This window comes from Rhipicephalus sanguineus, chromosome 5 (assembly GCF_013339695.2).
Source record: "Rhipicephalus sanguineus isolate Rsan-2018 chromosome 5, BIME_Rsan_1.4, whole genome shotgun sequence".
Taxonomy (NCBI): Eukaryota; Metazoa; Arthropoda; class Arachnida; order Ixodida; family Ixodidae; genus Rhipicephalus; species Rhipicephalus sanguineus.
In genome coordinates, this window is record NC_051180.1 from 106,523,274 (window position 1) to 106,534,990 (window position 11,717).

At 48.0% G+C, this 11,717-nt stretch overlaps 1 protein-coding gene across 1 annotated transcript; it reads left to right on the plus strand.

Annotated features, from left to right (window-relative positions):
• Window positions 1–225: 225 nt before the first annotated feature.
• Window positions 226–9,299, plus strand: LOC119394891 (uncharacterized). The gene is made up of 2 exons (XM_037662191.1): window positions 226–1,104; window positions 9,279–9,299. Exons 1-2 carry the CDS (start codon window positions 226–228, stop codon window positions 9,297–9,299), a joined length of 900 nt encoding a protein of 299 aa, XP_037518119.1.
• Window positions 9,300–11,717: the final 2,418 nt, after the last annotated feature.

The following is an 11,717-nucleotide window of genomic DNA, read 5'->3' on the forward strand; positions in this document are numbered from 1 at the left end:
GGAAGAACGTTGGCTCGAAGCACGCGCTAAAGCAGGAACCCACGGAGTCGGGCTGCGGTTTATCATAAATAAACCCTTGTTTTACGCATTGGAGGCTCGATTTTCTTCAAGTGGTGCCGAAAGCCCTCGCAAGAGTGAACCACATCGATGGCCCCAAGGTAATCGCCTTCCAACGTACACGGTTTCATCTTGCCGACCTCTAGCTGCTCAACGCGGATTCGAGTCATGGACGCTCTCAAGCTCAAGCGCAAGGCAGAAAGAGCGCAATTAACGCGCCTTATCAACGAGATTGAGGCAACTATCGACCAAGATGCTGTTACGGAGGAGCAGCTTTGCATTCTCACCGATCGCCTCACGCAACTTCACACCGACTTGCGAGCCACTGACTCCGCCATCGTTCCTTTGTTATCAACCACGGAAGCGGAGGCAGAGTTTGACCGCGTTGTGGAATACAACGATCGAGCCACAGCGACGTGCGCGAAGCTCAAGTATCGGTTACGTCGGTTTCACGAGTTCCAGAACAGTCCTCTACCAGAGACACCAACCGAACCCGTGCAACGCACGCCCCAGCCCGCAGTACAGCTCCCAAAAGTCGACCTCATGAAGTTCGATGGCCAACCGTCAGTGTGGACGCCCTTTTGGGAACAGTTCAGCCAACTGATCCACAACAACGGTGGACTCACCGACGTCGACAGATTCACCTATCTACGTTCGGTCTTGACCGGCGACGCGGCGTTGGCCATCGCGGGACTTCCGGCAACTGCAAGTTGCTACGCTGAAGCACTGGATATTCTGAAAAACCGATTTGCCAAAACCGACGTGATAATTCAAACTCACATGCAACGACTCATCGACATACAGCCCGTGCGATCCTCCAACGACCTTCAAGGACTGCGATGCCTCTACGACACGGTGCAGTCCCAAACACGTGCCCTGAAGTCTGTAGGAGTACCAGAAGACAATTATATTGCAATGCTCTACCCCATCCTCCTGAAGGCGCTTCCACACGACTTAGTCATCGACTTCAACAAGACCATCGCACGCCAAAGTACACTGCAAAGAGAACAAGGTGGAAACACGGGCCAGCATTCTCAGGAACTGAAGGCGAGCACAGTCTTTGCTGTTTTTTATTCAAACCGAAGTAGAGTCTCGCGAACGATCAGTCCTACACATTTCTGTCGAAGAGGACGCGAAGATGGTTAAAGTAAACGAGGTTCGCACTACTGAGACATCATCTTCGCGCCATCAACGTTTAGCAACGGAGTCTCTAACTTCATCTGCGAAACCAGTTCCGAAAAAACAACCCTGCTTTTTCTGCGAGTCCACCACTCATGATACAGAAAAGTGCGACTGTCCGATTCCGATCGAGGAAAAGAAAAAAAGGCTCCTAAACTCACGTCGATGTTTCCGCTGTACTTTACAACATCATTTGGCGAAAAATTGCAGGAGGAATGTTACATGCACGAAGTGCAATCGACGCCACGCAGAAACGATGTGCGACCCTCGGATGTTGAAACCGACTAATGGTGCTCAATCATCACCGACACCGATGCAACTCGAAATGATTGGAGCCGACAATTCAAAACGGCGCGTATACCTTCAGACAGCTGTTGCTTGGGCGGCCAGCCAAGAGAGCAAATGCCTAGCTCGAATTTTATTCGATGGAGGCAGCCAGCGCACTTTCGTCACTGAACAACTGGCTGAAAAATTACGTTGTCAAGTACTAGATCACGAGAGCCTTACGGTGGGATATTTTGGAGGGCAACATGAAGAGAAGACTTTCCAGCGCGTACTTGTCAACTCTAAGTTCACAGCGTAGTGGAAATTCGCTACTAATCGAAGCTCTCGTCACGACTAATATCTGTCATCAGTCCATTCCACGACCGAATAAAGATGTCATCGACAGGCTTGAACGCCAAGGATATTACTTCTCAGACATCGATCAAGCGGACAGCCCAAACGTTGTCGACGTCTTAATCGGCAGTGACTATTATTGGTCATTTGTTACGGGAACAGCACAAAGTTTGGACAATGGACTCAAAGCTGTCGAAACTACTCTAGGCTGGACTCTCCATGGGCCAGTAGCCTCTTGCGCCACAGTCACGCATTGTAATGAGGCAATAGTTCTAAAAGCAGTGACAGATTGTAAAATTACAACGGAAAACTACTGGGACTTAGAAATAATGGGAATAAAATCTCAGGAGCACACGAAGACTCAAGACGAAAACACAGTTCTGGATTTCTTCAACAGCACAATCAAGATGGAGAATCGTCGCTACGTGGTATCGCTTCCATGGAAACCAACAATTCTTCACAACAACAATCTAGCAAACGCAGAGACTCGTCTACATCAGCTTCTCCGGAAGCTTCGCAGATGCCCTCAGCTGCTAGAAGAGTATGATGTTGCCATACGCAAATACACCAATGACGGTGTAGCAGAGAAGGTCACCGAAGATAAAACAGAGGATACGGTATATTACATGCCACACCATGCAGTGATACGCGAGGACCGCACAACAAGAGTACGGGTAGTATTCGATGCTTCATCCCATGAAAAGGGAGAACTCTCGCTAAACGAAAGCCTACATTCTGGACCGAACCTCAATGCCGATCTTATAGGTCTGCTTCTCCGCTTCAGGAAACATCGCATTGCTTTAGTCGCTGACATCGAAAAGGCGTTTCTACAAATCAGTGTCAACAGCCCAGACCGAGACGCATTGCGGTACTTGTGGTTGGAGAAGGCGCCCAGTCCCGGTCAACCATTGCCTAACCTTGCCACCTTTCGCATGGCCAGAGTACCATTCGGCACGACATGCAGTCCGTTTCTTTTAGCGGCGACCATACGTCATCACCTTCATCAGATGTCGGTTAATTACCCCGAAACTACAAAACTTCTACGGAACTCAATATATGTTGACGACATTTTAATAGGAGCGGAATGCGTGGAAGACGCATTAAGACTGCGTGCGGAAGCCACGGAGATATTTTCAAGTGCATCGATGAAACTACACAAGTGGGCTTCAAATGACCCACGCGCACTTAGCACGCAACCAACACAGCCATCGGAGCTGCCTCTAGGACAATTAACTGGAGTGCTGAAAGTCCTGGGGTTGGTGTGGCATCCAGACACCGACGTACTGTCGTTCAGTCCAGGAAACGCTTTGGAATTCGTTCAGCAAAGGACCGATACCAAACGGTTCATGCTGCAGACGACCTCCCGCTTATACGACCCTCTTGGCATGTTGACTCCTTTCACAATAAGGATGAAGATCTGTTTCCAAAAACTTTGGCGGAAAGGTGTTGACTGGGAAGAACAGCTGCCTTCAGACACTCTACACGAATGGAAGAGTTGGTGCAATGAACTTCCCCAGCTTTGTAATATAGAACTACCTAGGTTCTACCGACAGGGGGCGCATGGACCTGACGACAAATACGCACTCCATTTTTTCGCTGACGCCAGTAAGTCAGCCTACGGTGCCGTTTGCTACATTTCCACGACAGGACAAACGAACAACAAAAGTTCAACTATTGTTTTGTGCAAGTCCAGGGTGGCACCGATGAAGGAGACAAGCCTTGCCAGACTAGAACTGCTAGCCTGTCTAGTCTCAGCGCGGATGTACGACTACGTACGTCGAGAGCTGGACGAGGACATCACTTCAGTCCACTTTTGGACTGACTCCATGATCGCACTGTACTGGATCAGCGGGGATCCTCACAAGTGGAAAGATTTCGTTCGACATAGGGTAACGGAAATTCAGAGTAAAACAGACATAACAACGTGGAGACACTGCCCCGGAAAGCAAAACCCTGCTGATTTTTTGACGAGAGGAGTATCCGCCCATGACCTACTAACAAACTCTGTCTGGTGGACGGGACCCAACTGGCTTATTTCTAAAGAGAGTGGATGGCCACCACAACGCATTCTGAACTCCACAGATTTTCCACTAAGCGTTACGGAAGAACGTACTCCTCGAATAGCATCGTTGGAAATTTCCGTTTCAAACGAATCACCAATTCTGGATATCCATACCTACAGCTCGCTCTCGAGATTACATCGAGTCACAGCTTGGGTATTAAGATTCATATCGAAGATGAAGCGGAAAGATTTATCACAGGGGCCCCTGACTGCCGAAGAAATACAAGCTGCCGAATTGTATTGGATAAAAAAGGTCCAAAGTTCAGCCTTCTCTCAGGAAATTGATCACATTTCTAAAGGAGCTCAGCATATACGTGATTCTATACTCCGGGATGTGACATGCTTCCTCGACAATGGAGTTCTTCGCGTCGCAGGACGTCTACAATTCAGCAAAAAATCTTACGAGGAGAAGCATCCAATCGTCTTACCCAAGGATCACTACTACTGCGTGCTTATCGTACTACAGCACCATCGTCAACTGCTTCATGCAGGAGTTCGGGATACACTCGTTCAAATAAGGGAAAGATTCTGGATAATAAGAGGACGACAACTAATCAAGAAAATCATCAGAGGGTGCATAGTATGCCAACGCTTCAATGCCAGACCTATGACCGAAGTAGCTGCTCCGTTACCACCGGAAAGAGTGACCGCTTCAGAACCATTTCAAGTAACAGGACTAGATTTCGCCGGTCCCTTATATGTTAAACATTCTGATGGCTACGCCAAAATGTATATTTGCCTATTCACGTGTGCCGTGATTAGAGCAGTTCATCTCGAACTAGTCGAAGATATGACTACCACAAGCTTTCTTAATGCTTTCCGACGCTTCGTCTCGCGACGGGGACTTCCGTCGGTCATATATTCAGATAACGCCTTAGCGTTCAAGAAGAGCAAGAGAGAGCTCTCAAAACTGTGGAAATCATTGAGAAACGAAGAAGTTTGTAGTTACATCGCTAACAATCGTATAAAATGGAAATTTATTGCCGATCATGCACCATGGTGGGGCGGTTTTTACGAGAGACTTATCAGGTCTGTCAAGCTGGCGTTGAAGAAGTCCATCGGAAAAGCGTCTTTTACGGAGAAACAGCTACAGACTGCCATAACTGAAGTGGAGGCTGTCATCAACTCCCGACCAATCACATATGTTTATAACGACTGTCGAGATCCGGAACCCCTCTCTCCGGCCCACTTTCTCATTGGAAGGCGAATATCTGCACTTCCTGACCTAAATCTTGCCGAGATTACATTCGATAGTAACCACCTTGGAGCTATCTGGGAACAACGAGAGAAAATTCGAAGATCTTTCTGGGAGCGTTGGTCGAAAGAGTACCTCTCGGATTTGAGAACAATACCAACTCCCAAGTCCACGACTTCGTCTCACCGAATTAAGAAAGGCGACCTCATTCTTCTGCAAGACTCCAACAAGCGCCGGCAACTATGGAACATCGTGCAAATAGAGGATCTTCATAAAGGAAAAGATGGCAAGATAAGATCCTGCACATTGAGACTACCGGGTGGGAATACCGTTAAACGGCCAATCCAACACCTTTACCCATTGGAATCAAACCCTCTGTGAACTTCTGTGCGCGGGGCAGTTTTGTTGGAAAAATATCGAAGAAGAAAAGGAAGAACGTTGGCTCGAAGCACGCGCTAAAGCAGGAACCCACGGAGTCGGGCTGCGGTTTATCATAAATAAACCCTTGTTTTACGCATTGGAGGCTCGATTTTCTTCACTCTCTGCTTCTTTATCTCTCTTTCTTTGTGTCTCTTTATTTCTCTTTCTGTCTTGCTCTCTGTTTTTTCTGTCTCTTTTTCGTGTCTGTTTCTTTTGTTCTCTTTCTCTCTCTTTCTGCGTCTTTCTCTGTCTGTCTATCTTTTTATGACTTTCGTTTAATAGCTTTTGTTTAGCGCTCGCACTTGCTGTACTCGGTAGTGGGTCTTGCCCAATTCCTGTGGTGCATACCAACCTGTAGTTTTCTGCGGACACCAAAGCTTTTATTCACGGCCGGCTCAAAAAGCTCCGCTGTTAAAAAAAAACAAAAACAAACATAGTTCGGATGAACTCCGTAGGTTTGTGGAATTGTTTCACCGGTTCCATGTTAGCAGTACTCTGAAAGCGGGCTTAAAATACTAAAAAAAAAAACCTAACGGAGTCTCTTGTGCATTCACCCAAGATGACTCGAAGGCGAAAGCCATCTTCTTTTTCTTCTCAGCCGATGTAATGATGCTGCTCCGCCGCCCTCCGAAAGCTTTGTGCACCTAGCGTGGTTTTGCACTGCCTCCAGGATCGGAGGCACCTCACCTGGTTTTGTACTGCCTCCGTGATCGGCCCACCTTTGACCAAGCTACGATGTTATTGTGATGGTGGCATCACGTGACGTTACCTTACGTGGCGTCACGCGAGAATTTGTGACGTCATGATGACGTCACAAATTTTAGCGGCCTGTGATGTCATGGTGACGTCATCACGTGGTGCTGACTTTTTGCAACACTCGTGTTGGGCCCGACACCGCTGACGCGGGACGCCGACGGTCAATTTTCGCGTTTAAATAAGCATTGATGCCCCTCCAACCATAGGCATGCGCAAGAAAGGGGCTGTGGCGCAGGGGGGTATAACACGAAAATGTTATATAGCATGGTACACCAAGAAGTAAAGCTCGTCACTTCCGTCACGACTTTTTCGGACCCTACATAGAACCCTACCAAGTTGTAAAATTAACCAAACTAGAGCTCTTTAGCAGTTATAATATTGTGCAATTTGTCACGCTACTCTTCCATAACATTAGTCACTGACAATGCTAATTGTGTTCTATATTACCTGTACCACAAACTTTCGTCAAGCACCGTTGATACGTTACATTGATATTATACCAAACATGAATCTATCAAACTCCTCAGTATGCTTCAGTCATATGCAATCCTGCTAAAACAATCTATTCAAAACCAAGTGTTCATACGGGCGTCGATACATACATGCTCGCACTCCTGACGCCACGGTGAATAAGTTGACTCTTCGCTTGGTAATGGAATAATCACAGGCGTTCACGCAGAAGGAACAAGAGAGTTGTCACAAGACTGTTCACGCCCCCGCTTCTTCCTTTTTTTGTTTTTTTTTTGCTCTATACCTCTCCTCCTCACTACCTTTCACTCCCTCTCCCCCCTCCCCGTGCCGATCCGTTGAGGTGACCTCGTAAGGAGAGAGTTACGTATCGGCACTTTTCGCTTCTTTCTTTAACGACTTAGATCCGTGCGGGAATGGCATTCGCAGGGTAATGGCGACGATTCACATTTCGGCCACAGAGCCATCATGCAAGTTTTAGAGCACTTGTATGTAGGCTTCTTACATGTTCTGAACGTCAAACCACGCCTGCCTTTTGCCCTGCATTATCGGTCGATCAAGCTACAGTGATAACTTCGCTTTTGCGCCTTCATTGAACTGACCGGCCCGTTGCCCCTCATCAGGTGACACAAACAATTAACGTGGGATCTGTGCAGTGTTGGTATACTAAATCGATCAGCTTTCGAGGAGCCATCGTTTTGCTTTCTCCGGGTATTGCTGTACTAGTGCCGGACGCGTCGAGGGGCAATATCGTTAGCAGGACAGTGACCAGATAACGCGCTTGGCACTGGGCCAGGAATACTCTCGCTCCATGACGCCGATTCGTGCGGCGCTACAGTCGCGCCAAATATCGCGAATGAGCGAGCAGTTCCCGGAAGCAGAGCCCGATCCGCGCTTTCACTGTGAGAAATGAAAGGTCGCCGTATGGTGCGTGCACTTTTTTGTGAGACCTTTGCTGGAGCTGCACTCTAAGACAAAATCGAGTATTTGGGGAGTATTTCTGCCACACAACAATAATCGTCATCTGGCTTGCTCGCGTTTCCTTTCTTGAAAACCCAGCTCTCGTCACTTTCCTGTCAAGAATGCTATGTCACGCTGATAACGCGCGCGCCGTTCGTGACCGGGAAGTGCCGCGACCGCGGTGATAATGCGAGGAAAGCACGCGAGGTGGATGACGATTGTTGTTGTGTGGCGGAAACACTCCCAAAATACTCGATTTAGTCTTAGAGTGTGTTTCTTCAGACGGTCCTGCTTCGAGGCATAGAGTTTCCTACAATACTTACTAGAGGGAACTCTGGCGCTAGTGTCTATGGGAGCTGCAATGCATCGCGCTTCAGCCAGCATGGGAATCATGGGTAGTACACGGATTTGTCTGAACTTCGTACTTTCGGCTCCGTTTGGCTCCGCGTCGCCTGCATCCGCTTTGTCGCAAAACGAAGTTCAGCAAAAATCAGCAGTTTCACTTCACCACTTTAACTTCTTTAGGCTCACCGATTCAAATCTGGTCACGAAGTTCACAACGATCCATTCTTTTATCCGAAAGAAAACCAAAACATAGCAATAAACAAAGCCACAAGTGCGTTCGAAGCCCACAAGCACGAAGACTAGGCAAATCCGCGTACTACCCATCATTCCCATGGTGGCTGAACGATAGCAGCGCCAGAGTTCCCTCTAGGTCATTTTAGGAAACTCTATGCTTCGAGGAACCACGAAGCGACACATTCGCGATGCCAACCAACGTGGTCTGCAGACAAGGAAGGAGCATCTCCGTGCTTGTTTTCTTGGGCTCCCTTCATAAGCCTGTTCATTAGTATCTGTGAAGTTTATCGCGGCCATTACGTGCTACATATTGCGTGCCGGCATGCCGGGGAAAGCACACCAGAGAATCCAGATATAGGATATCGTTGTCCTACGAACAAAAACCAAGGGAAATAGATTGGCGTTTGTCACCAGGATGACACGGAAAGCGGTGGACTGTTCGGTGAGTCACGGTGACCGATTCCTTATTCTATATTTCGTTTACGTCATGCGCGCATGTTCCTGCTTTAGCTGCCAAAGTTTTGCACGCAAGTATTGAACTAATATGTTCGGTAAGACATCAGCAACGATGTTTCACTTTTCCACGGTGTTTAGTCGCATCCACTGCTCATGTCATATTCCAGTGAAAAGGCTTCACAGGAGTGGCGTAGCCAGGGGGTGGCACACCGGACCCGTCCGCACCGAACGTGAAACGGTCACTGAACAAAATGTAATTTAATTACAGTGATAGATACTACATAAAATTGCATTCGATCAATTACTCTAACATCAAAAACGTGACTGATCGCGAGCAATTATGTGCAGTCGACCGCAAAAGATTACGGACCACGCGAGCGCGTACTAAACTATAGGTACAGTCTAGCGCGATTTAAAGGTTATCGTGCGAGCTTCGACTAAGAACTAAAACAGCGCCGTGGCCCAGAATCCTCTTTAGAGGACAGGGAGGTATCAGGCGAGCTTCCCTGACTCTCCTTTGCTGTTCAGGCTGCGGCCACTCTCGTCTGAGGAAGGCGCTTTCTCATATAGTATTCAGGGAACAGGCAGTGATGATATCGCGCTCATAATAGACAGCCAAGTCTGTATACGTTTGATCGCAACAAATGGGAAGCTTAAAATAGAGAGAAACGGCGGCGAGTTCGTCGTGAGGGTGACTGTTGTAGTAGGGAACAGCCCAACGAGTGAGAAAGGAATAGGAAATCTTGATTTTCACTGTTCCGAAACGGGCCGCTAGGGCGCGATAACTTTCAGATCCCGCTAGACGTCCCTCGAGGACTAATGCTAAACTGAAACTGCTTGTCCTGGCCACGGAGCGGTGCGCCACCTACCGTTGGCCACAGCGCCAGGCCGGAAGTGAGTCTCCTTGTTATTCACTGGCTTATCGTATTTTCAACTGCTGCGAAGAGCATTGTTAGTTGTCTTCACGCGAAGCGCTCATCTGCAGTAACGCCGTCACATTTCTACTCTGATAGCAATACCCCGCAGTCATGGCGTACCTCGAGTGGTGTCTTATTGGGCAGATATCAGTTTGTGCGAACCGATTGCGAGTTGCGACTGATTAGTATTATATTGATTTACTACCGTGGAGACAGAAGCACGTAGCCATCGCTGCCGAGCAGCTCATCACGTTAAAGAGAGAAAGATAGGAAATATTTGAGCCAAGTGAGAAAATACAGGCCATCGATTAAGGGAGGGATGCATCTTCCGTGTGGTGCTGCAAGTGCTATCGATCACCGATGACGCGAAAGGGCTGTCGGCGGCGAGATCACGTGACCCACAAGCTTTCACGGTTCACTGTACACGAGCTTCGTAAAGTGTAAGTCTGTTTTGAATACATTTACAGTGCCTATTGCACTCGGCTGTGGCTTGCGCGGTAGCGTAGTTATTTTCAGAAATAAAGTAGTATCTTCTTTTTTATCTTACCTGAAACCAAAGAAAGAGTCTCCTGCAACGTTGTAGTCACGTATACCTGTTTCAGAGAGTAAAAACACAGCAAACTTCATTCCAAGTAGCTTACTTTCTAGACTGAGACATTTATGACACAATGCTACTAGCACGCTTTTATCTCTGTTTCAGTCACGACGCCGCAGGGAGACGAAATTGACAACGTCGCGTAAATCCACTCGAAAACGTTTATTAAACATCTTTCTCGCTGGTTAAACAACAGTCTTGTGGAGTGCGCGGTGAATTCACAGTACACTCCCCGAGGCCGCATTCTGGGTCGCTGGTGCTGTCGCGCACGACATTTTCGTTCACACAACACTCACTTATACCCACTTTAAAGGGAGCATGAGAAATGGAGAAAGAAAAAAAAAAGGTCTCACGTTACCTCATGCATTTGCCTAAGACGACCGGAAGTCTACATATTTTCTTCTCAGTCTACTGTACCGATCCCGCCTGCAAAGCTTTCCGAACCCAACAGGGTTTCACACTGCCTCCCAGATCGGAGGAATTGGAAGCTTCGCGCACGTCGCGTGGTCTTGCAGTGCCTCTGGGATCGTTCCACCTTTGACCAAGCGACGATGTGATGTGATGACGTCACGATGCGACGTAACGTTATGCGACGTTGTAGCAACGTCATGATGACGTCACAGAATGTGACACCACGTGACTTCATGATGACGTCATAAGGTGGCGTCATCACATGACGACTATTTTGGCGTCATTCGGGTTGACGCCGCCGATGCTGGCGGTCACTTTTCCCGTATGATGAGGCATATAAGGCCTTCGCCTTAAAGAAGAGAGAGAGAGAGAAGACGCGTGCGTGTTGCTTAGAGCGGTATACGAGCGTGTCACTTCTTTTCATTTGGCCGCAGACAGGTAGACTGGAGATCAGTCTGGTTTTTCCGACGCGCGAAATCATACTTTGGGAATCGTACATGAAAGTGGTGGTGCGTATCTTGATTGGCATCTTTGAGAACTCGAAGACAACGATTTACCGATACCGCTCTAGCTTTTGTACCTATTTATTACGTCCATCGATCACGATCGAGCAATACTAGTGATAACGCGAGCAGAACTTCTCCAGTCATCGATAAACCGCGGGAAGGATGGGGGATTGTAATCTCTACGCCGTTTGGACGATGTTTAGAGCTGCAGGTATTTCTTTTCCGTCGTCACGTGCATGTTCATGAGAAACGAAACAGATTGTCGCTGTACTTTTGTGGGTCTGTAATGTACCACGGAACACGGGATACTATTCGCAAAATTGCTCATTTCGAAATACGTCAGGGCCCTCACATGTTCGGCGCGAAGCGTGACAAGCGTGGCGACGACGAATAAACGGAATGGTATTCCGTATTCCGTGGTATGGTATAGGCCCCCTGGTTGGCTGTTTAGGTTTCTCGTAAGTTTCTTCTCCCTCTGCCGGTGTCAGCGATAAAACCGTACACGCCTGAATCGCGTATCGTTATAGCCAGCGCCAAC